Source organism: Schistocerca piceifrons, chromosome 4 (genome assembly GCF_021461385.2).
Source record: "Schistocerca piceifrons isolate TAMUIC-IGC-003096 chromosome 4, iqSchPice1.1, whole genome shotgun sequence".
NCBI classification, from domain to species: domain Eukaryota; kingdom Metazoa; phylum Arthropoda; class Insecta; order Orthoptera; family Acrididae; genus Schistocerca; species Schistocerca piceifrons.
Window position 1 is genome coordinate 15,723,070 of NC_060141.1, and position 25,895 is coordinate 15,748,964.

Genomic DNA, 25,895 nt, shown 5'->3' on the forward strand with positions numbered 1-25,895 from the left:
GGACTGATGACCTCAGCAGCAACCATAGTGCTCAGAGCCATTTGAACCATTTTCCCACGCCTGCCCGTTGCTGCCTCCCGTCCAACACCCCCCTGTCCAGCATTTCCATCTAGTCACCCCATTAACGAACGCTGTGATTGGCTAGAGCGCTCCCGCCATTTCTTGAAACCAACGCACACTAACAATCGTATTGAAACGCATACGAAATACTGGATTTGCATTTAAATAAAAAATCACTCCGTCTTCAGGCCACAAGTGGCCTACCAGGACCATCCGACCGTCGTGTCATCCTCGGTAGAGGATGCGGATAGGAGGGGCGTGGGGTCAGCACACCGCCCCCGGTTGGTAGTCTTGACCGAAGCCGCTACTATTCGGTCGAGTAGCTCCTCAATTGGCATCGCGAGGCTAAGTGCACCACGAAAAATGGCAACAGCGCATGGCGGCCAGGATGGTCACCCATCCAATTGCCGTCCACGCCCGACAGCACTTAACGTCGGTGATCTCACGGGAACCGGTGTATCCACTGCGGCAAGGCCGTTGCCTAAATTTAAACGACTTGAAAATAAATAAATATTCCTGCAGCTGGACCATAAACAGTCTGTAACATACCTTATTAAATACATATACAAATCAAGTAAACGTATATCGAGCCGGCCGCGGTGGCCAAGCGGTTCTTGGCGCTTCAGTCCGGAACGGCGCGACTGCTACGGTCGCAGGTTCGAATCCTGCGTCGGGCATGGATGTGTGTGATGTCCTTAGGTTAGTTAGGTTTAACTAGTTCCAAGTTCTAGGGGACTGACGACCTAAGATGTTAAGTCCCATAGTGCTCAGAGCCATTTTTTGAAACATATATCAAAGGAATAGAATCCAAAAGTAGACCAGTAGCATAATGTCTCTGTGCTTTCTAAATCAGAGTAAATATTTGACCTTCATGAATAGTATATATCGAATATAAACAAAGACATAGACGAATAAATATATTTATAAGCATCCTACTACCGTTTTTTCGTGTAACTGTGGAGTACTTTTGGCCTTACGCGATTAATAGTAATCGGTCACTTTGACCTCCAATAACTCATGTACTACTCAAGTTACATGCCTGTAATTCATACCAATTTAGGTTTACACTAATAGATTTCTAAAGACACGTCGATCGACAAAATCGGATGAACCGTTTGGATTGTGGAAATTCGTTGCTGGGTGTTAATTGTATAATTTAGTCAGATACTGAACTTTAAACTAATCAGAATATTGAAAATCTGATTACACCATCAGAATCGTCATGCAAATTATGGTAATGTACATGATTTTTTTTTAAGGTGTCATGGTTCCTGTCGCTATTATTAATTTCTACATGAGCTGTGAAATGTCTGCCATTATGGTTTCACAAAGTCCGCCATCTTTGGCGCTCCCGGCATACACTTCTCCTTCATCGACACAGAGCACAGTCCTCGACACAGCGTCAACATGGAGTTGCCAGCCACGCGGTCGGCCTGGACCTCGCGCTGGGGCTCCCCTCTTACCTGGCACCACGTGGTCGGCCTGCCGAGCAGCTGGTGCGGCCACGCCTACTCCGAACTTAGAATATTTTCTGGGCGCCACAACTCGCCCGTTACCTCACACCATCCAGGCAAAGCTGGGATGGTTCGTTGGAAAAGCCACAGCAGATTTCCTTCCCCACACTTTCATGACCCGAGCTTGTGCCCCGTCGAGAGCGAGGTCATTAGAGATCCATAATCTACCTGTTTTGTTATTTCATTCCTGCAGAGGACTGTGACGGGCCGTTTGGAGATTGTGCGCCTTATGTGCCGCACAAGCATGGGATCGATACGGTCACCATGTCGTTCCCATTTTAAAAGCCCCTTGCGCTGTGGACAGGCGATGAAGAGACCTGTGCATACCTTCAAATAGGGCACTACACTACGACACACGACTATCTCTCCCGAAATGACCCACGACCTTCTGTCATCCTTGTGGAGTATCGAAACAAGTGTCCAGCCATTACTAGATTGTCATTTGTTTCTTCTTTTTCTCTCTATTTCGACGAGTTGGCAGCATTTGCTGACGATATGTGTGGTAGGTGCTACGTTAATATGAAATCAGTTTATTTTCGGCTGGTCAACCAGCAGCACTCAGCTTGAAAACTGTTGCGTATCCTTTTAGCTTTTGTCCACTTGGTTCCATTACAAAATTTTAGCATGTGCGTGTGTGTGTGTGTGTGTGTGTGTGTGTGTGTGTGTGTGTGTGTGTGCTTGCGTGAATGTTAATATAGAATTTAATATCTTCCAAATACATTAAGTAAAGTCAATGAAAAGTAGGTCCGTGTGCCCTTTGCTCTAAGTAGCAGAAAACTCAAAGCCAATACAGTCAAGTCGATATACAGCAGCGATAAGGTAAAAAAAGCATCCATCAGTCAGTTCTGGAGCCTACACCCCACTACGTGCGAGATTCCTTACTCTTTTTATATTTACGATTTCTTATTTTATTTATTTACCACTCTCTCCTCCGCGGCTTCGCTCGCGTAAGCGTTCGGCGCATGCGCTGGGGTGACAAACGTCGTGGGATATCCCCTAATGTCGTGTCGGATCACCTCCTGCCCGGTGTAGAGCAGCAACTCGACGTGACAGGGACCCAACAAGTCGTTGAAAGTCCCCTGCTGAAATATTGAGCCATGCTGCCTCTATAGCCGTCCATAATTGCGAAAGTATTGCAGTTGCAGGATTCTGTGCATGAACTGATCTCTCGATTGCGTCCCATGCATTTTCAGAGGGTTTCATGTCGGGCGATCTCGGTGGTCATATCATTCACACCAATCTTATCTTTGCGCAATTCGGTCCTAAGAATTCTCAGACGATATTTCTTTGTCACTTTCATTATTTCATTTTAATAACTGAGTTGAAATGTCGTAATTTTGCCTTTTGAAATATATGTTTTGTAACATCTTGTCAGGTTTTTGTCGTTTCAGATTTCTTTCTTTGTTTTCTTATAGATTCAGTTCTGCCGCTTCAATAGTTTTTGTTAGATTCTTGTATTTATCTACTTGGAAGATTTTGCCGAATTCACTGATCAAAGGCTGAAAGTTGAATCGCAATCTGATCCCTTGCATATAATGAGTCTACTCATGAGAAATTTTGAGCACAGTTTTTGCCACTATTTCATTTGATTTCTTCGCAGATCAGATTCCTTCTAATCTTTTATTGAAGATGATTTCAGTCGCTTCCATAAATGCTACACAATAAAAGCTAATTTTATTCTGAATTCTTGAACCACTATTTATAAATTTAGTTCCAGTTTTCCATTTCCAGGTCACTTTTCCCACAGCTAAATCGAACACTGGTGGTGGTAGTCCATCCAATTCTCTGACCATTGGTTTCGACAAACCCATTTATTACTGCATCACTTATAAGCATAGGTAGCGGAATTTTAAAAAACAAGTTCAGGTGAATGTACATAGGGTCTGCGAAGAGCTGGGAAGAGGGCTCTTAGTTACAGCTTGGTGTGCGTTAAGAGGCAGGCCAGGGTGGCTCTCAGTTCTCAGTCCAGACATTCTCTGCGTTCAGTTATTAGTATCAATAATGTGACTCGTTTTGCCCTATTGCTTGAGAGAGAGCTCGGATGAGTCAATGTTTAGAAGTAAGTTACAAGTCATACAGAGAGTGCGTACTGACTGTAAAATAATGTGAACAGGCTGTTGGCACGTGTTTGCCCTGCGAACGAGAAGTGTTGACCGCATGCATTAAGGTTTCAGTTCAGTTAGCACGTCTCTGACGAGCTTCAGCACGGGTCACGTGTCTCTCCAGTTTTGCTCCAGGCGCTGCGCTAGCCTGCTAGCGCACCAGGTGCAACGATATCGGGCTGCAGTTCCTGACATGCACCAGTTCCTGGGGCAACAGTATCACAGAGTGGTGGAAAGACGTAGGGAATAGTCGACTGAGGAAGGGGAAAAAAACACGATATATTGTGTGGCGACGTACCACTCCCAACCACACGAGCGTAAGCCCTTCAATATACCTTTTTTGGGTAAATAAACAGTAAATATTGGGAAGACTCAAACTGTTGAGCTGAATGTTGTCAAAGTCTGACTGACGTCATCGGAGACAGCACAGTATGATGATTCCGTTCTTAATGACGGTATTCAAACAAGGTGTCTGTAGCGGGTCAAATCAACCAGTCATTTACGTATTTACTTATCTACTGATTGGATGCAATTTTCGGACCAAACTTAAACGATTAATACATTTAAGTCACGGTTGTAGTAAACCAACGACTTACCGTAGAAGATAGACTGAAGGAGAAAGAACAACGTATATTGCCGGCCGGAGTGGCCGAACGGTTCTAGGCGCTACAGTCTGGAACCGCACGACCGCTACGGTCGCAGGTTCGAATCCTGCTTCGGGCATGGATGTGTGATGTCCTTCGGTTAGTTAGGTTTAGGTAGTTCTACGTTGTAAGGGACTGATGACCTCAGAAGTTAAGTTCCATAGTGCTCAGAGCCACTTGAACCGGAAACATATATTTACAGCTTTTGTCAGTACTGACTAAAATATGCTGCTCGAAATTCTGAAGATAGCAGGGATGAAATATATCAGCGAAACGTTACATAAGACTTCCACAGATATAGCATTGCAGTTGTAAGGGCGGAAGTTTATGAAGGCGATGCAGTAATTGGAAAGATAGAGAAAGACAGGGTTGTAGCCTTATACGCGATGTTATTCAATCTGTGGATTGAGCAAGCAATAAAGCGAGCCAAGCAGAAATTTGTAAACGGAAGAAACAAAAACTCTGAAATTTGCCGATGGCATTGTAATTTAGTCAGGCAGCAAGGGACTTAAGAGAGCAGTTGAATTAAATACACAAGTTTTTGAAAACTGATTATATGATGAACATCAACAAAACTAAAACAAGGATAATGAAATGTAGTAGAATAAAATCAGGTGATACTGAGGCAGTAAGATTAGGGTAGGAGACACTGCCAGTATTTGATGAATTTTGCTATGTGGGCAGCAAAATAACCGATGACTGAAGTAGAGTGATATAAAATCACAGTAACAAAAAGATGTTCAATTATGTATGAAATCTTATAGGACTTAACTGCTAAGGTCATCAGTCCCCAAGCTTACACACTACTTAACCTAAATTATCCTAAGGACACACACACACACACACACACACACACACACACACACACACACATACCCATGACCGAGGGAGGACTCGAATCTCTGCCGGGACCAGCTTCACAGTCCATGAGCAGCGCCTTAGATAGCTTGGCTAATCCCGCACGGCGACAGTAACAAGAAATGCATTTCCGAGAAATACAGATTTTCTAACGTCGAATAAAAATTAGGTGTTACGAAATCTTTTGTGAAGGTATTAGTCTCATGTGTAGCACCGTACGTAAGTCAACGTAGACGATGGACAATTCAGACAAGATAAGAACAGAACGTTTTGAAATTTTGCACTACATAAAAAATGTTAAATATTAGATAAGTACATCGAATAATTAATGAAGAGGTACTAAATTTAACTGGGGAGAAGATAAATTTGTGACGCAACTTGACTAAAAGCCGGGAACGCTTTACAAGGACTGTCCTGTGGCACCAAGGAATCATCAATTTGGTAAAAAAACAGAGGTGCAAAGGGTATAAAGTGTAGAAGATCAAAGCTTGAATTCAGTGAGTAGGTTGAAAGTTATGAAGGTTGTAGCAGTTCAAATGGCTCTGAGCACTATGCGACTTAACTTCTGAGGTCATCAGTCGCCTAGAACTTAGAACTAATTAAACCTAACTAACCTAAGGACATCACACACATCCATCCCCGAGGCAGGATTCGAACCTGCGACCGGAGCTGTCGCTCGGCTCCAGACTGTAGCGCCTAGAACCGCACGGCCACTCCAGCCGGCGGTTGTAGCAGTTACGCAGAGGTGAACAGACATGTAGAGGATGGGCCAGCGTGGAGAGCGGCATCGAACCCGTCTTCGGAGTGATAGACACAACACTGTGAACTTCACAAACAGGTCATTCTGTAATCATATAAGGACACCGTAACTAGCGTCATACGACTTTTCTAAAATTTGGTCAATTTTGTTGTTAAAGTACTGACCAAACCTGTTGAGCAGGCCGGCCGTGGTGGCCGAGCGGTTCTAGGCGCTGCAGTCTGGAACTGCGCGACCGCTACGGTCGCAGGTTCGAATCCTGCCTTGGGCATGGATGTGTGTGATGTCCTTAGGTTAGTTAGGTTTAAGTAGTTCTAAGTTCTAGGGGACTGACGACCACGGCAGTCAAGTCCCATAGTGTTCAGGGCCATTTGAACCATTTGAGTTGTGTTGATTATTTTTTCTTTGCGTCAAACGGCCTTCGCATAGACACGTCACAAAAATTACGACCTGATATTTTGTGCATGGTCGTAAGAGCGGCATCTTGTGGATTACGTCTGTCAGTATAGACCACCCGTTTTGCGTCCTCATGTCCAGACTTCAACACTTGACCTGCTACTCATCGGAAAATAAGCATCAACCGTTTTCTGTTGCCACATGTACTTGGAGGCACTAACCATCCTAAAAACACACTACTCCTAATAGCTATAATTGTTAGTGTGCAAATGAAGTAAATACTGATGTAGTGTTGTTCAGCACCCTGTCCTCAGTCACCGATAGAAATATGTACTCTTATACACGTTACATCCTCTACAGAAAACCCCATTTATAGTCTAGCAGGGGGAAGAAGACACATAATTTTTCACAGCTGGAAATGCGAGGGTGAGTCAAATGAAAACCTTAAATATTTTTTAAATATTATTTATTGTGCAGAAGTGGTACAAAGCTGCATCACGTTTCAACATAATCTCCCCCACGCTCAATGCAAGTCCTCCAGCGCTTACAAAGTGCATAAATTCCTTTGGAAAAAAATTCTTATGGTAGTCCGCGCAACCACTCATGCACCGCGTGGCGTACCTCTTCATCAGAACGGAACTTCTTTCCTCCCATTGCGTCTTTCAGTGGTCCAAACATATGGAAATCACTTGGGGCAAGGTCTGGTGAGTATGGTGGATGAGGAAGACACTCAAAATGCAGGTCTGTGACAGTTGCAACTGTTGTACGGGCAGTGCGGGGCTTTGCATTGTCGCCAGCCGGAATGGCCGAGCGGTTCTAGGCGCTACAGTCTGGAACCGCGTGACCGCTACGGTCACAGGTTCGAATCCTGCCTCGGGCATGGATGTGTGTGATGTCCTTACGTTAGTTAGGTTTAAGTAGTTCTATGTTCTAGGGGACTGATGACCTCAGAAGTTAAGTCCCATAGTGCTCAGAGCCATTTGAACCATTTTTTTGAACCTTGCATTGTCATGTTGCAAAAGGACACCTGCTGACAGCAATCCACGTCGCTTTGATTTGATTGCAGGCCGCAGATGATCTGTGTATGATGCACTGGTGACAGTGGTCCCTCTAGGCATGTAGTGCTCCAAAATGACGCCTTTTTCGTCCCAAAAGGGAGTCAGCATAACCTCCCCTGCTGATGGTTCTGTTCGAAACTTCTTTGCTTTTGGTGATGAGGAATGGCTCCATTCCTTGCTCGCTCTCTTCGTTCCCGGTTGGTGGAAGTGAACCCAGGTTTCGCCCCCAGTAACGATTCTTGCAAGGAAGCCGTCACCTTCTCGTTCAAAGCGCCGAAGAAGTCCTTCACATACGTCATTCTCTCATTTCAGGAGTCAGCTGCCGTGGCACCCATCTTGCAGAGACTTTGTGAAACTGGAGCACATCATGCACAATGTGGTGTGCTGACCCATGACTAATCTGTAAACATGCCGCAATGTCATTCAGTGTCGGTCGGTGGTTTTCCTTCACTATGGCTTCAACTGCTGCAATGTTCTGTGGAGTCACAACCCGTTGTGCCTGACCTGGACGAGGAGCATCTTCCACTGAAGTCACACCATTTGCGAACTTCCTACTCCATTCGTAGACTTGCTGCTGTGACAAACATACATCACCCTACTGAACCTACATTCGTCGATGAATTTCAATAGATTTCACACTTTCACTACGCAAAAACCGAATAACAGAAAGCTGTTCTTCCCTGGTTGCAAGTCGCAAGTGGGGCGGCCATCTATATACTGATATTGCGACGGTATGTGTGCATCTGCACCATGCTGCCACCTACAGGCCATTCTGCACCCTGTTTGTAGCACGCCTGCCAACTTACAGGATGTTGTTGTTGTGGTCTTCAGTCCTGAGACTGGTTTGATGCAGCTCTCCATGCTACTCTATCCTGTGCAAGCTTCTTCATCTCCCAATACGTACTGCAGCCTGAATCTGCTTAGTGTATTCATCTCTTGGTCTCCCTCTACGAATTTTACCCTCCACGCTGCCCTCCAATACTAAACTCGTGATTCCTTGATGCCTCAGAGCATGTTCTACCAACCGATCCCTTCTTCTTGTCAAGTTGTGCCACAAACTTCTCTTCTCCCCAATCCTATTCAATACTTCCTCATTACTTACATGATCTATCCACCTAATCTTCAGCATTCTTCTGTAGCACCACATCTCAAAGGCTTCTATTCTATTCTTGTCCAAACTATTTATCGTCCATGTTTCACTTCCATAGATGGCTACACTCCATACAAATACTTTCAGAAACGACTTCCTGACATTTAAATGTATACTCGATGTTAACAAATTTCTCTTCTTCAGAAAAGCTTTCCTTGCTATTGCTAGTCTACATTTTATATCCTCTCTACTTCGACCATCATCAGTTACTTTGCTCCCCAAATAGCAAAACTCCTTTACAACTTTAAGTGTCTCATTTCCTAATCTAATTCCGTCAGCATCGCCCGACTTAATTCGACTACATTCCATTATCCTTGTTTTGCTTTTGTTGATGTTCATCTTATACCCTCCCTTCAAGACACTGTCCATTCCGCTCAACTGCTCTTCCAAGTCCTTTGCTGTCTCTGACAGAATTACAATGTCATCGGCGAACCTTAAAGTTTTTATTTCTTCTCCATGGATTTTAATACCTACTCCGAATTTTTCTTTTGTTTCCTTTACTGCTTGCTCAATATACAGATTTAATAACGTCGGGGAGAGGCTACAACCCTGTCTTACTCCCTTCCCAACCACTGCTTCCCTTTCATGTCCCTCGACTCTTATAATTGCCATCTGGTTTCTGTACAAATTGTAAATAGCCTTTCGCTCCCTGTATTTTACCCCTGCCATCTTCAGAATTTGAAAGGGATTATTCCAGTCAACATTGTCAAAAGCTTTCTCCAAGTCTACAAATGATAGAAACGTAGGTTTTGCCTTTTCTTAATCTAGCTTCTAAGATAAGTCGTAGGGTCAGTACTGCCTCACATGTTCCCATATTTCTACGGAATCCAAACTGATCTTCCCAGAGGTCAGCTTCTACCAGTTTTTCCATTCGTCTGTACAGAATTCGCCTTAGTATTTTGCAGCCGTGACTTATTAAACTGACAGTTCGGTATTTTTCACATCTGTAAACGGCTGCTTTCTTTGGGATTGGAATTATTATATTCTTCTTGAAGTCTGAGGGTATTTCGCCTGTCTCATACATTTTGCTCTCCAGATGGTAGAGTTTTGTCAGGACTGGCTCTCCCAAGGTTGTCAGTAGTACTAATGGAATGTTGTCTACTCCCGGGGCCTAGTTTAGACTTAGGTCTTTCAGTGCTCTATCAAATTCTTCACGCAGTATCGTATCTCCCATTTCATCTTCATCTACATCCTCTTCCATTTCCATAATATTGTCCTCAAGAACATCGCCCTTGTATAGTCCCTCTATATACTCCTTCCACCTTTCTGCTTTCCCTTCTTTGCTTAAAACTGGGTTTCCATCTCAGCCCTTGATATTCACCTGACCAAAAGTCTTGTTCCTCCTGCAACCGAACTTCGCTAATTCCCACTATATCTAACTTTAACCTATCCATTTCCCTTTTTAAATTTTCTAACCTACCTGCCCGATTAAGGGATCTGACATTCCACGCTCCGATCCGTAGAACGCCAGTTTTCTTTCTCCTAATAGCGACGTCCTCCTGAGTAGTCCCCGCCCGGAGATCCGAATCGGTGCGAAATTTCGATTTGTTATTAAAAATTTAAGGTTTACATTTGACCCACCCTCGTAATATCCTTCTTGAACAAATTATTTTCCAATCCCGTACGGCCATTTTGATTGGCCACACGCGCGCTCGTTCCACATAAGCTCATGCCTATAGCATCGCACGGCTGCAGTGGACGGCCAGAATGCAGCGCAGTGAGGGGGTGGGGAATAGGGGGTGTGGGGGTGGTGGGGGGGTTGGCTAAAAGGGGAGAGCGGGCGAAATACGCTGGGCGGGGCGCGCGGCTCCGTATAAAAAGTGTTTGCCTTCCACAAGTGCTCATTAGCGGAGCCTATTATTTGGGAATTAGTCGAATGTAAAGTAGCTCATTAAATAGTTGGCTAAAGAAGAGCGTAATTCCGCGTCCTCTGGGCCCCTTTGCTGGGCGCGCGTGCCATTGTCTGCACAAAGTAATACGCTGTGCACACAGCAGCACGGCGCAGATGACCCGGAATTCCGGAAACGGCTATTGTATTTTTCCGCGGTGTATTTTTCACGTCCGTTAAATACCATGGTTCGCTTAAAGCGACTAACTGTCTTAGTCAAAATTAACTTCGTAGCCATTTCACAAAAAGAAACCATTATTAGACTGCCGTTGTGGAACAATTCCCTTCATAAAATGGATACAGAGCTAAAATAAAACGGGGAATGAGTAATTGTAGTCACGAACACTGAATAAATTTGCAAGTGCCAATATCACTAAAATCGTTTATTCGTATAAATACCATCTTCGGCAACTCTGTTGCCATCTTCATATCTGCAAAATATGAGACCGAAAACGCTGGTTCAGAATGGTTTAAATGGCTCTAAGCACTATGGGACTTAACATCTGAGGTCGTCAGTCCCCTAGACTTAGAACTACTTAAACTTAACTAACCTAAGGACATCACACACATCCATGCCCGAGGCAGGATTCGAACCTGCGACCGTAGCAGCCGAGTGGTTCCGGACTGAAGCGCCTAGAACCGCTCGGCCACAGCGGCCGGCGAAAATGCTGGGATACGGCAGCTAACATAACAGCACACATAATTATGTCCAAGATTTGCAATGCTTGAAAGAACAACATACCTCTGTCTACACCATTACACAATCTTCTCCTTCTGTACAATGTATGCCGCGCAGGATTAGCCGAGCGGTCTGAGGCGCTGCAGTCATGGACTGTGCGCCTGGTCCCGACGGGGGTTCGAGTCCTCCCTCGGGCATGGGTGTGTGTGTTTGTCCTTAGGATACTTTAGGTTAAGTAGTGTGTAAGCTTAGGGACTGATGACCTTAGCAGTTAAGTCCCATAAGATTTCACACACTTTTTTTTTTTGTATAATGTATGTCCATGTTGGTATCGGGAACTACACTAGAAATCTGCATGTCAGTTTCAAAGTAACAGCTATGTACACACATGTTGTTGTCCCTGTTACAAGAGCACACATTCATCACCACTTTACAACTGACAGATCCCAGCGTAACCATTCACAGTGATACATAAGTACATCAGATGGCGCAGTGGTAGTACGAATTGATATTACCATATCACGCTGGATTAAGGGGTGTATCTTCTATTCCATAGAATTGCATATGCCTAACCTGTTGTCATCCATGTCTTAATCCACCGTGAGAAGATATTATCGATTCGTACTACCATTGCGCCATCTGATGTAATTATCTATCACTAGGAATGGTTACCCTGGCATCTGTCAGTTGCAAAGCGGTGATGAATCTGAGCACTTGTAATCGGCGCAACATCATGTGTGTACATAGCTGTTATTCTGAAAGTGACTTGGCACCTTCTAGTGTAGCTCACGATACCAACATGGACATTAGTTGCACAGCAACACTTACTGTACTGAAGGAGGAGATTGTGTAATGATGTAAACATAGGTACGTTGTTATTCCATGTGTTGGATATAAGTATGTGAGCTGTTACATTAGTTACTGCACCCTAGCATTTTCGGCTCCATCTTTTGCAGATCAGGAGATGGCCACAGAGAATTCCCGAAAACGGTATTCTGTACTGGTGTCCAAAATTAAAGCAACAAGCATCCCGGGTTCGAGTCCCGGTCGGGGCACAAATTTTCAACTGTCCCCGTTGATGTATATCAACACCTGTCGGCAGCTTAGGGTCTTCATTTAATTATCATTTCATCGTTCCCGGTCGTCGGGTCGCATGGCGAGCAAGTCAGATTGGTATGCCACTGCTGCATACGCATATGAGGTGTATTCAAAACAAAAGGTACGCAACAACACCGTGGGTATAAACTACGTCTTTATTCAAAATTAAACGCCACAGGCCTGAGCGCAAGTATCCGAGTCTCACCAGCGGAATGATTCGATTTCCCAGAATTCCCGTTGCTGTGATAGGAGCCTGTTCTCCGCGGTGTCTCTCAGTTCATCGTCCGAGTTAAAGCGATTCCCTCTGACCTTTTTTCTAGCGGGCCAAACACATGGAAGTCGCAAAGCGGTATGTCTGGATCGTAGGGCGGACGCTCAAGCTTGGCCATTACACTTTAGTGGTTTTCAGACTCGTTCGGATATTATGTAGTCTTGCGCTATGTTAAGTTATCTTTGACGGAACCCAGAGTTCCTGCTGTCTTCTGTGGAGGGCAAAAAATCACTTTAACTTTGAAACTTCCTGGCAGATTAAAACTGTGTGCCCGACCGAGACTCGAACTCGGGACCTTTGCCTTTCGCGGGCAAGTGCTCTACCAACTGAGCTACCGGAGCACGACTCACGCCCGGTACTCACAGCTTTACTTCTGCCAGTATCACGTCTCCTACCTTCCAAACTTTACAGAAGCTCTCCTGCGAACCTTGCAGAGCTAGCACTCCTGAAAGAAAGGATATAGCGGAGACGTGATACTGGCAGAAGTACAGCTGTGAGTAGCGGGCGTGAGTCGTGCTCCGGTAGCTCAGTTGGTAGAGCACTTGCCCGCGAAAGGCAAAGGTCCCGAGTTCGAGTCTCGGTCGGGCACACAGTTTTAATCTGCCAGGAAGTTTCATATCAGCGCACACTCCGCTGCAGAGTGAAAATCTCATTCTGGCACTTTAACTTTGTTCTCACCGACCTGTGAACGCGCGTTATCTTGGATTAGCACCACTCCCTCCATGATCAACCCAGGCCATTCACTCTCGATGGACTTGCATAGGATACACTGGATCTCCCAGTACACATCGCTGTTGATGATTTTTTCCGTGTCGAGGGACTGGATGAATATCGGACATCGGAAAAATTCCGGTAGGCATCAGCTTGCCTTGTGAGGGCACAGCTATGAATATATTGGAGGTAGGTGACGACATGTGCTTCCATTGCTTGAAAGCCTCAAAACATTATCCAAAAGCGGCATATGCAAATTTCAACCCAGTTGGTTGTTACAAGGTTTCGTACCTTTTCATTTGTACGCTCCTTATAGATTAAGAGCAAGGGATAACCAGATAATAACAGTTTTATTACAATACACATTAAAGGCATTCCGAATTGCGAATATCTTCAACTATCAGCTGTAGGTTGGAGTGTTGACAATGAAAATTTGTGCCGGATCACGACTCGAACCCGGATTCCCCGCTTACCGCGACCGGTCGCCTTACCATTTGGCTATCAGTGCACGACTCACGGCCAGATCAAAACTTCCGTGCAACAACCACGCGTCTACAAACTGTACATCCATTATATTCAGGGTTGTCCCTTGATCGTGGTCCGCCCCTCGTGGTCTCGCGGTAGCGTTCTCGCTTCCCGAGCACGGGGTCCTGGGTTCGATTCCCGGCGGGGTTATGAATTTTTCCTGTCTCGAGATGACTGGGTGTTGTTGTGTCGTCTTCATCATCATCATTCATTCCCATTACGGTCGGAGGAAGGCAACGGCAAACCACCTCCATTAGGGCCTTGCCTAGTAAGGCGGTGCGGGTCTCCCGCATCGTTCCCCTACGCTCTGTAAAGAAGCATGGGACTTCATTTCCATTTTCCATTGATCGTGACCGGGTCAAATATCTCACGAAATAAGCGTCAACCGAAAAAACTACGAAGAACTAAACTCGTCTAGGTTGAAGAGGGAAACCAGACGGCGCTGCATGGCACTGCCATAGGTCAAACGGATATTAACTACTTTTTTTTAAACACCCATTTTATATTACATATTCGTGTAGTACGTAAAGAAATATGAATGTTTTAGTTGGACCACTTTTTTCGCTTTGTGATACATGGCGCTGTAATAGTCACATACGTATGGCTCACAATTTTGGACGAACAGTTGGTAACAAGTAGGTTTCTTAAATTAAAATATAGAATGTAGGTACATTTGAACATTTTATTTCGGTTGTTCCAATGTGATACATGTACCTTTGTGAACTTACCATTTCTGAGAACGCATGCTGTTACACATGATTACCTGCAAATACCACATTAATGCAATAAATGCTCAAAATGATGTCCGTGAACCTCAATGCATTTGGCAATACGTGTAACGACATTCCTCTCAACAGCGAGTAGGTCGCCTTCCGTAATGTCCGCACATGCTTTGACAGTGCGCTGACGCATGTTGTCAGGCGTTGTCGGTCAATCACGATAGCAAATATCCTTCAACTTTCCCCACAGAAAGAGTCCGGGGACGTCAGATCCGGTTAATGTGCAGGCCATGGTATGGTGCTTCGACGACCAATCCACCTGTCATGAAATATGCTATTCAATACCGCTTCAACCGTACGCGAGCTATGTGCCGGAGATTCATCACGTTGGAAGTACATCGCCACTCTGTCATGCAGTGAATCATCTTGTAGTAACATCGGTACAACATTACGTAGGAAATCAGCATACATTGCACCATTATTGTGCCATCGATAAAATGAGGGCCAATTATCCTTCCTCCCATAATGTGGCACAATACATTAACCCGCCAAGGTCGCTGATGTTCCACTTGCCGCAGCCATCGTAGATTTTCCGTTCCCCAATAGTGCATATTATGCCGGATTACGTTACCGCTGTTGGTGAATGACGCTTCGTCGCTAATTAGAACGCGTGCAAAAAATCTGTCATAGTCCCGTAATTTCTCTTGTGGCCAGTGGCAGAGCTGTACACGACGTTCAAAGTCGTCGGCAGGCAATTCCTCGTGCACAGAAATATGGCACGGGTGCAATTGATGTTGATGTAACATTCTCAACACCGACGTTTTTGAGATTCCCGATTCTCGTGCAAGTTGTCTGCTACTGATGTGCGGATTAGCCGCGACAGCAGCTAAAACACCTACTTGGGCATGATCATTTGTTGCAGGTCGTGGTTCACGTTTCAAATGTGGCTGAACACTTCCTGTTTCCTTAAATAACTATTCGACGAACGGTCCGTACACCTGGATGATGTCGTCCAGGATACCGAGCAGCATACATAGCACACGCCCCTTGGGCATTTTGATCACAATAGCCATGCACCAACACGTTATCGACCTTTTCCGCAATTGGTAAACGGTCCATTTTAACACGGGTAATGTATCACGAAGCAAATACCGTCCGCACTGGCGGAATGTTACGTGATACCACGTACTTATCCGTTTGTGATTATTACAGCGCCATCTATCTCAAAGCGAAAAAAGTGGTCCAACTAAAACATTCATATTTCTTTACGTACTACATGAATATATAATAAAATGGCGGTTCCTATTTTAAAAAACGCAGTTGTTTTCCGTTTGACCTATGGCAGCGCCATCTAGTGGACCAACCACAGCGCCCTCTGGTTTTCCCTTTCAAGTTAGACGATTTTCGTTCTTTGTAGTTTTTTCGTTTGATGCTTATTTCGTGATATATTTGGCCCGGTCACTATCAATGGACCACCCTGTATATTTCCGTACAGGTCAAACATATTATTTGAAAGTCGCTTGCGCGGAGTTGGAGGATAAATACAGCACGATATTGCAGAGCCTATGTCATTCTGTATTACGACGCAAACTTCCTTTAGACATGCACTGCTCGTGCACAAATCACCGATGAGAAACCAAGTAACGTGTTGCAACAGTGCTGCAAGAGCTCCAGATCTCCACAGCGTGCGTGCTGCTGTTACCTCGGTAGGATATCCGGGAACGGAACACGCCAGCGCAATGTCCGGTCTGAGAACGCCGTACGAGTTGACCGTGAAGAGAGGGGCAGAAGGAAAGCTGACGTCGACGAATGACAAGCAGTTCGTATAGTATTTCCCAACAGCTGCGATGCTCTCTTGCCACACAAGATGCTCAAGGAATGATTAAAAAGAATTCTCTTTTACCCTTGACATAAGGGTCATACGACAGCCAATTTGTTGGGCGTTAAGAGCCGGGTGTACGTTCGGTGTTCCGTGGGTGTTTTATGGACTGAACGAGTCGTCTGCGCGATAGACGAAAGCTGTTGGCAAGCGGGGTGCACTCGGCCCTTGTGAGCTAAACTGAGGAGTTACTTGATTGAGAAGCAGCGGCTCCGATCTCGTAAACTGACATACAGCCGGGAGAGTAGTGTGCTGACCACATGCCCCTCCATGTCCGCATCCAGTGACGCCTGTGGGCTGAGGATGACTCGGCGGCCGGTCGGTACCGTTGGGCCTCCATGGCCTGTTCGGGCGGAGTTCAGTTTTTTAGACTCGTTCGGATATTATGTAGCTTTGCGCTATGTTAAATCATCTTTGACGGAAACCAGAGTTCCTGCTGTCTTCTGTGGAGGGCAAAAAATTACTTTAACTTTGTTCTCACTGAGGAGCTGACCTATTTTTGACACGACAGGAAAGCCGTGGATTTAAATCTCTCAGTCTTCTTGTTTGTTCCCTATATCCACTGCTTTGACGCAGGTCACTCTACATGATATGAAAGCGAAGAAGTTCTAGCATTGACTTCATCTTTTTGAGACCCGGTTGTGAAAGCGGCAGTCGAAATTTGTTTGGCGAAGCGTTTAATTACTAGAAACAGCAGTTTCAGCTTGAGAAAATGGTGCATTCTGGCGCATTCTTTAATAAACTCGGAAAGATGTCGCTACACTGCCGCTCGTAACGACTCACCGTCATCTCAGCATGGACCTGTCTCGTAGCCATTGATGCAGTTTATGCATACTGTTTGCCGTCGAGTAATTTCTCTAAATCATTCCACGCAATTGCCGGAACGGTTCCTCTGATAGGGTGCTGTCGATATCCTTCCCCATGCATGAAACAATGCAAGCTGGCGCTGTGTCTCTAATGACCTCGATATCAATGGGTGGTTAAATCCTGATCTTCCTACATTATTTTTTTCTTTGCCACCAATCAACGTCTCTGCCGCTTGTGTATTTCTGGCAGCATACGCAGTACCGCAGTCCATATCTTTAAAAGGTCGGAGCGAATACTGTAGCCTTATTCTGAGAATAACGAAAACGGATATAGCCGAAAGAACAGAAGGAATAAAATTAATACTGATGAACTCACTAAATGTAATGGATCAGTTACTGCACCACGAAAAGATGAAAACTCAAATCAGCGTTTGTGTTTGTTCCCATTACACTTTTATTCTCGGTCTGTATTTCAGTCAGCATTTCTTTCCTTCCTTCCTTCCTTCCAAAAGTTGAAATAACCTCAACCCAGCCTAACATCATCAGTCACATTTTCATTTCTTGCCTTTGTATTTATCTTACATTTATCGCTAATCTTTTTAGGATTTCGAGCGAGTTACAATTCATGAATGCTGTCTGCTGATTCTTCGTTCTTCATTGCTCATCGGAAGGTCAGAAATTTTTGTGGAGTACCTTAACATTTCGAAAGCGTAACCACTGTTCTCTCAGAATATCTTCAAACTTGGTTACTGTTCTTTTGCACGTTTCTTAGCCTCCATCACACTATCGCATGACATCAGTCTGAACGTCTAACAAATCCCCATCTGTGTTTTGGTGCCTCCTACTTTCTCATAGCAAGTTTTTAGTGTTAGTATTTAGTAATAAATCTCGTCAATAATGTCACGACACACTCCAACTGAAAAAGTGGAATTAAGTCAAAAGTGTAGAATATACACTATTTAGAAAACACTTGGTATTTGTATTATTCTTCGTTCATACCTTTCAACTGTTGGGATATATCAAAGTGAAACTTAAACTCTTTTAGGACACAGGTAATCCTCAAGCGGTAACGAAGATACCCTTTCGTTTGGTGTTCAGTGGGCCAATGAAACAGTCTTTGATATTTCATAACAGCTATCCATGTGAAAAATCGACGCTAGCAACGGCCAGACAAAGCTTGGAATTGGAGGCGCTCTCCAATATATAGGTTTTACCTGTTAGAAAAAAATCAAGAACACTACGCAATTAATTTGTAGATGGAGATTGGTGCAAACTGCTTGTATATGGTCGTGTGTTGGGTGCTGACCATTGGTGTTGTGCTAGTGGGTACGTTATAGGAACTGTCGCAAGCAGTTTTGTTGGTTTCAAGGAGATCAAAAATTTGAATGTTATCCAGTGGCCAGGATAGTAGCCGGTTTGAGAGATGCCGTTTAGAGAACAGTGATTCGTAGATTGATGGGGGGAGTTCCTTTGTGGTGCTGTCAGCTCATGGAACTTCCAGTAATGGCGATGCCGTTTCACGCATCCTAAACGAAATCTTACCTAATAAATAATAATCGACTCGGAAACATGTTGAAATGTTTCTCGAAGATGAGACTGCTATTAAACTGATAATTCGAAAGATTCCTTCACAAAATTTGCCGAGGGTGGATGCATTTTTTTCTTTTACCCTCATAGTTCAATACACTCTACCGCAAGCTTCTTACTCTGAACGTTAATGAAGCTGTCGATGAGTACAGTCACCGGCAATAAAGTAATAACTCCCTGCATCCTGATAAAACGTAACGCATTTGTTAGTTGACGCTTAACGTCCGTCAAGTTGCCAGCTGCGGCAGTCAATAAGTTCTCTTGCTATTGACAGCACGTTCCCCTATTTTCTGGTTAATTACTTCCACCCACAGGACTGCTGCAAATTAGAAACGACAGCATGTTCCACCTGGACCCTTATTAGATTTACTCACTTACCATTGCGGTCGGTTCTGGCTATTGTGTCATTGTCAAGTAACAGATCAATATGGTGTGCGTCATCAGGTGTTCATTACTGTTAAGAAGACATTGTTCTCGTATCTATCATATTTATGTGCTGTTAGCATGACTGACATAAAAGTAGATATCTTACGTGTTGCAAAACGACTCAAATCACTTAAGAAAGGCAGGTCTTCCGGTCCAGATGGTATACCAGTCAGGTTCCTCTCAGAGTATGCCGACACAATACCGCCTTTGTTAGCAATCATATACAACCGCTCACTTGACGAAAGGTCTGCTCCTAAAGACTGGTAAGTAGCACAAGTCACACCAATATTGAAGAAAGGAAATAGGAGTAACCCACTGAATTACAGACCCTTATCACTGACCACAATTTGCAGTAGGAATTTGGAGCATATGCTGTACTCGAACGTTATGAATCACCTTGAAGAAAATGACTTATTGATACATAAACAACACGGATTCAGAAAATATCGTTCTTGTTCAAGACAGCTAGCTCTTTATTCCCATGAAGTAATGAGTGCTGTCGACAAGGGATCTCAGACCGATTTCTTAGATTTCCAGAAGGCTTCTGATACCGTTCCTCACAAGCGACTATTAGTCAAATTGCGTGCATATGGAGTATCGTCTCAGTTGTGTGACTGGATTCGTAATTTCCTCTCAGAGAGGTCACAGTTCGTAGTGATAGACGGTAAGTCATCGAGTAGAACAGAAGTGATATCTGCCGTTCCGCAAGATAGTGTCATAGGCCCTCTGCTGTTCCTGATTTACATAAATGATATAGCTGATAACCTGAGCAGCCCCCTTAGATTGTTTGCAGATGATGATGTAAATTACCGTCTAGCAAAATCATCAGACGATCAATTCCAATTACAAAATGATCTATAGAGAATTTCTGTATGGTGCGAAAAGTGGCAACTGGCACTAAACAAAGAAAAGGGCGAGGTCATCCACACGGGTACTAAATGAAATCCGATAAATTTTGGGTATACGATAAATTGCACAAATCTAAGGACTCTCAATTCGACTAAATATCTTGGAAAGACCGCATAGATAATATTGTGTGGAAGGCGAAACAAAGACTGCGCTTTGTTGGGAGAACACCTAGAAGATGCGACAAACTCAGTAAAGAGACAGCCTACATTACACTTGTCCATCCTCTCCTGGAATATTGTAGCGCGGAGTGGGATCTTTACCAGGTAGGATTGACGGAGGACACCGAAAAAGTGCAAAGAAGGGCAGCTCGTATCGTGTATAGCTCAATGGGGGTGAGTGTGTCACTAATATGATTCGCGAGTTGGGGTGGCAGTCACTGAAACAAAGGCGGTTTTCTTTGCGCCGAAATCTATTTACGAAATTTCAATCACCAACTTTCTCTTTCGAATGCGAAGATATTTTGTTGACACCCACCTACGTAGGGAGAAATGATCATCATAATAAAATGAGAGAAATCAGAGCTCGAACGGTAAGATTTACGTGTTCCTTGTTCCCACATGCCATTCGAGAGTGGAATGGTAGACAAGTAGTATGAAAATGGTTCGATGAACTCTCTCTGCCAGGCACTTAAGTTTGAATTGCAGAGAAACCATGTAGATGTAGATGTATATGTTCCATTTGATGAATTTAAGGAAACAGGATTCGTCGTCTGCATGAGAGGCTAGAATGATTCCTATCGATTTATCGATTTCATATAAACATTGCACTCTTCCTCACTGTGCGGGCACCAGGGCACCACGTGTGGCATTTGGCCCGATGACAGTAGTGGACACACACACACACACACACACACACACACACACACACACACACGCACACACAGAGAGAGAGAGAGAGAGAGACTATTACACTCACACACATAATCTGACTCACGTAATTACTATCGTTCTTCACCCTGCTGACTTCGAAACCTTTTTACGTGCTGGACTGCAAGCAATAATGAAAACAGAGCAGCTGCAGCTAACATTGTTTAGTCACTAAAAACTACTAGATATTATCATCTTTTTCAACTCTTTGTTTTAAACATACCTAATGTTTTTACATTCTTTAGTTCAAAAGGCAACGCGTTGAAGAGTATTTAATGCTCATAAGCATACATCTTGATATAGGTAGTTTCTGTGTAGTTTTCTGTAAAAATCACGTGTACTTCTAATATCATAATTGTTAACCTAGCATCTTGATGCAGAATCTCCCCTGTCTGATTTAAGACAGCACACACCTTAGCATTTATATAACCCTGGCGGATCAGTATTTTAAATTCTTCCAAAATGTACCTGCATGATCCACTATCTATAACCCCTTTCATTATTCTCGTTGTTCATTTTTGAGTTTTAAGTGGCTATTTGGCGAACTTTACATTGCACACTATGCACGTTTGTGCAGCAATCAGAAATTACTGTTTCAGTGGTACAGCAGTCGCCTCTCAACAGTTTCTTCAGTAGTTCAGTTTTTTTTTTTTTTTTTTTTTTTTTACTTTAGTAAATGATCATATTATGAACTTGCTAGAAAATTCTTGTAAGATGTCTGTTCAGTGGTACAGCCCTCAGTTCTAGATGTGTATTACTTGTCGGTTTTATTCCTACATCTGTGAAGCTCATCTATAACTTTTTTCCTAACCATCACGCAAACATCTTTTTGCTTTTTCTCTTGGCAGAGAGCTTCTGCTGTCTCACTGATTCATTGTGACCATCAGTGAGAATACTTGTGTTATCTGCAAAATGACGCTGGCTCTGCTACTGAAGTGTGGTGTGGTAACCTATTTACAGAAATAAAGAATAACAAAGGGCCTAATACAAAGCCTTGAGGTAATCCGTAACTAACTCTCCTGTATCCTGATAAGTAGTTTTTGTTTTCGTGACATATTTCCACCATCTGTTGCCTTCTAGAAAGCCAGTTGCAATTACCTCCATGGATACCGTATTTGTGTACTTTGCTAGTGTTGTCCGAAACTTGTAGCTCCATGAGAAAAAAGTCAGATGACGAGTAGCTTTACTTAGAATTTAGCGTGTGCTGACTGTGCGCGCAGAGGGCGTGCTGCGGTACTCGGCACCTGCGGGCGGCGGGGGCGGTCCCGGCGCGGAGGCGTCGGCGGCGGCGGCGGCGGCGCTGCAGGACGGTAGCTACGATGGCCGGCGGGAGGCGGCGACCTGGCGCGCCGGCCTCGGCCAGCTGGTGGACGGCGTTCTGGGGGGCTGCGGGGGCGGCGGCGGCGGCGGCGGCGGCGGGGGCGGCGCCATGCGCTCGGACCGCGCCGCCGAGGCCGGCGTCTGGTTCTCCGGTGAGTGGCGGAGCGCCCCCCGTGTCCGTCTGTACAAGGCACACCAGTCTGTCTCTTCTATGCCTGTTTCTTGGAGCTTATTCTCGAATACCCGACTCGATGTGGGAGGTGTTTGCAAGTTTACAGGTGACACACGTTTTCTCTCTAAAACATCACTACATACTGGCCATTTGCATTGTAACAGCGGAGTTTTGTTTTGTTTTGCTTATTCTAGAATTGAGAACAACTGTGTGAGGTGAAATGACAAGTTTAATGTCGCACTATTTCTCACAAAATTACAGCTTTCACACAGTTTTCAACTCACCAACATAAATACAGCGCAATGGATAACGCATCTTGCCAACATCAAAAAGTGAAATAAGTTTATACACAACAATGGTAAATATTAACTCTCTGAAAGCACATTAATCCTAAACATAATATTATTAAAGTTTAATTGGAAGTTTCTCTACATTAATCCTAAGCACAATAATATGAAAGTACAGTACTATTTAGGATGAAAAACAAGTCTACGATGGATGGTTAATCAAGTGACAAATTTGAACGCAAGATTACCCAAGGCCACTCGAATTTACAGTGGACACAAGTTGGTGAACCAACAAATTTTACGCCTCTGCACGCGATATTTACCTTAAGCTGCGACGTGCTGCTGTCTGCAAGGCCACTCTCTCCCAATGAAATCCCTACAAAACTAATATCGCCTTTGCTGAACTTTCCAGCGGAAAATTTCCCTATGTTTCTCGTTATTATGTGGCGACATACACGCACATGGTTGGAGCAGCATGCATATTATAGTGCCCTCTCAGTTCTCGCAAGAACAATTAACTAATTTGGGTGGTTCGTTTCTCCACAGTTGGAGCTAAACTTTGCCACAGCTAATATTTTAGCTGGAGTGCAGCCGCTGTGAACGCAGTGTCCACACAAATTTCTTCTGTGTGTCGTACGGAGAGGTAAGAGCTCCATTCTGCACTTGACGCCAGTTCAGAGAAGATTCCCCCCAAAAAATTTCTCTCTTGTCCTACTCATGGCAGAACTGCCTCCCTCCACTCAGGTTCCTTTTTCATGTAATGGCTTTGTTCAATCAATAGGAACGTTCCTCTTACTTTGTAGAAACACCCTCTACCAACCTCAATGTCCCTTCTATCAAACTGCGTCGAAACTTCAGTATTTTTCTCCTTCCTAGTGCGTTTCTGCCAATTGGACGTTTTGTGCCTGTTCTAGATGCCTAAAGTACATTGACCTTTCCATGTGTCGCACTCGCTGGACGGAAATGCGTCACTTGCTTTTGTTCATATCCCGTTAGAATTCCAAAACGCAGTTTTCTAAAGCTTCTTCTCTGCCCTTGAGCAGTTACCTCGCTACAGGCAGTCCTCCGGCTTGAATCACCTGGTCCACGGTCGCTATCCCCGTTTCTGGCGTAACTCCCACAGCACGGCTTCACTACTCCGTTGTGGAGCTGGCTTTTCAAAACTAAAAATGGCTCGCGTTCCCTGTTCTACCTTCCGCTCAAAGAAATGCGTTGAATAGGAATGGTGTGTTAATCCCTTTTTGCATTACATATTGACAGGCAAATGTTTTCATAACTGTCGATTTACGTTAAGTGTCATCTTCACTTTCTCATTGTGGTTTGTAAAGGTCTCATGTAAGGTGCGAATCTGACCATTTATTCAGCATAATTGGATACTTTGAAAACTTAACATAAAACAAAATTTGTGTCTTGTAATCCATCCACATGCTTATTAATCTGCGCATTGGGAATTATCAAGCAGAATTCAATTTATTTCATTATCTGGCAACCGCACTTATTCACAAGAGAGAGGGTCTAATATTTTTACGGTTGCATACATGGCTGCTTTCTGTTCAAAAATAAGGTTATGTTGTGGGCAATGGAGGTTTAGTTTGTTCGCTGTGATACGTCTATGAATGCAAGCACCTTTTTATTATTATTATTGTGCCATTTTCCACAATGCAAACTTTGTAAGAGGTTAACGTGCTGTGCGGCCGTTGCTAGTGCTCCTAACTTTCGAAACATTTGCCTAAATGAAGTTCCACGATAAACATAGGATATCATCTTCACAGTACAGTTATGAGCAATAACTACTTACGGCCTTCATGTAAGGTTGCCTCAAAAAATCGTTTCATATGATCTGAATCAATGACAATATGTAAAATAAGCTAATTTTATAATGCCTTTATCAGTAGACTCATGAATTACGCATTCAAAAAATGTTGCTCAGCTCATACATTCACCTATAAGGGTTTTCCCATTCAAGTTCTGATTGACAGCATCACTCAAAATTTTTAACAATCGCTTTTATATAATTACTTTCCCATATGGTCTATTGCTATTGATGCTTTGTACATAATTTAATGAAATGTGTTCTTCCAGGTGATAGGCCATTTACTGAGAACCAATAACAACACTTGTATCAAGTACACGAGTGGTCCCAGAACTGTGGGCTGGGAACAGCAATAGCAGTTATCTTTTTTTGCCACTCGGAATCACATTCGTTATGAGGGTTGCGTGACGTGTGGAACATCAGACACTGCTTTCTGTCAGCTTAATATCGAGTGAACTACTCACTAATTGTACTTCAATCGTCATACCTCCAAACTATTAGAAGCAGAAACTGTCTTGTCAGTAGGTCCTGCACATGGAAGTATTTCAACAGCCTGCCAAAGTTACTCTTATTCGGATAACATCACAATATTCTCCTAGATAAATATAATTTTTATGAGACTGATGGTATACTAAACCGGTGGATAATGTCAGATCTAACCAAAAGAGTGCAGAAAGCTGTACTTAGTAACTCAATCAATGTAATCCGTCGACATTATTTTGACTGGGGAGAAACCACGTTCCGGGTTCCCCAAGGCTCAATCTTACGTCCACTATTGTCCTTGATATGTGCAAATTATCTTCTACCTACGAGTAATATACAACAAACAGAATTGATTCTTTTTGCAGGTGACTCTAGTATGGTCTGTCATCTGTACTGAGGGATGGCCGCCCACCCCCACCTCGTCTGGACGTGATTTCACCTTGGTTTCGTCATGTGCTCAAGACACTCACGACAGCACTCCTCGAACACCCGAAAACTCGTGCAGTTCCGAAATGCTCGTGCCGAGCCACCGGACAATCATAATCTGCCCTCGGTTGAAGTCAGATGAATCGCGCACCTTCACCATTCTCCACACGGACAGCACGCTCACTGATAATACATGCACCGAGCGTGTGTCTGACTAGCAGTCATTCCTTTCCAGATGACGCTGCTATCGCCTGGACTGGTTTATATTGATAGTAGGTCGGTGGTTATAATCTTGTGGCTGATTAGTGTATCTCTCTGGCTACTGCGGAGTATATATCTTGCAAAGCTCATGACATTCTTCATACTCGGTAACGGGACATGCTGGAGGCTGAAGTACTTGCTCAGCGGGTCACACGACGTGATGTCACGGACCTTCCATCCCACATGTAGGGAAGCAGCCTACTCACGCCGTAGTAAATTCACATCAGTCT

The 25,895-nt window shown here is 44.1% G+C and overlaps 1 protein-coding gene and 2 non-coding genes across 3 annotated transcripts in view; 2 read left to right on the forward strand and 1 right to left on the reverse strand.

Moving 5' to 3' along the window:
• The window catches only part of LOC124795540 (discoidin domain-containing receptor 2-like), a 590,808-nt gene that overhangs the window by 319,359 nt on the left and 245,554 nt on the right, over positions 1-25,895 (forward strand). Inside the window, exon 5 of the mRNA XM_047259613.1 lies at positions 22,124-22,171. Coding sequence (XP_047115569.1) covers positions 22,124-22,171 — 48 coding nt within the window. The remainder of the gene's footprint in view (positions 1-22,123; positions 22,172-25,895) is intronic.
• Positions 12,743-12,817, reverse strand: Trnas-cga. The gene has a single exon. It is a non-coding gene; the product is annotated as a tRNA-Ser (tRNA).
• On the forward strand, positions 12,990-13,064 carry Trnas-cga. Its single transcript has one exon. It is a non-coding gene; the product is annotated as a tRNA-Ser (tRNA).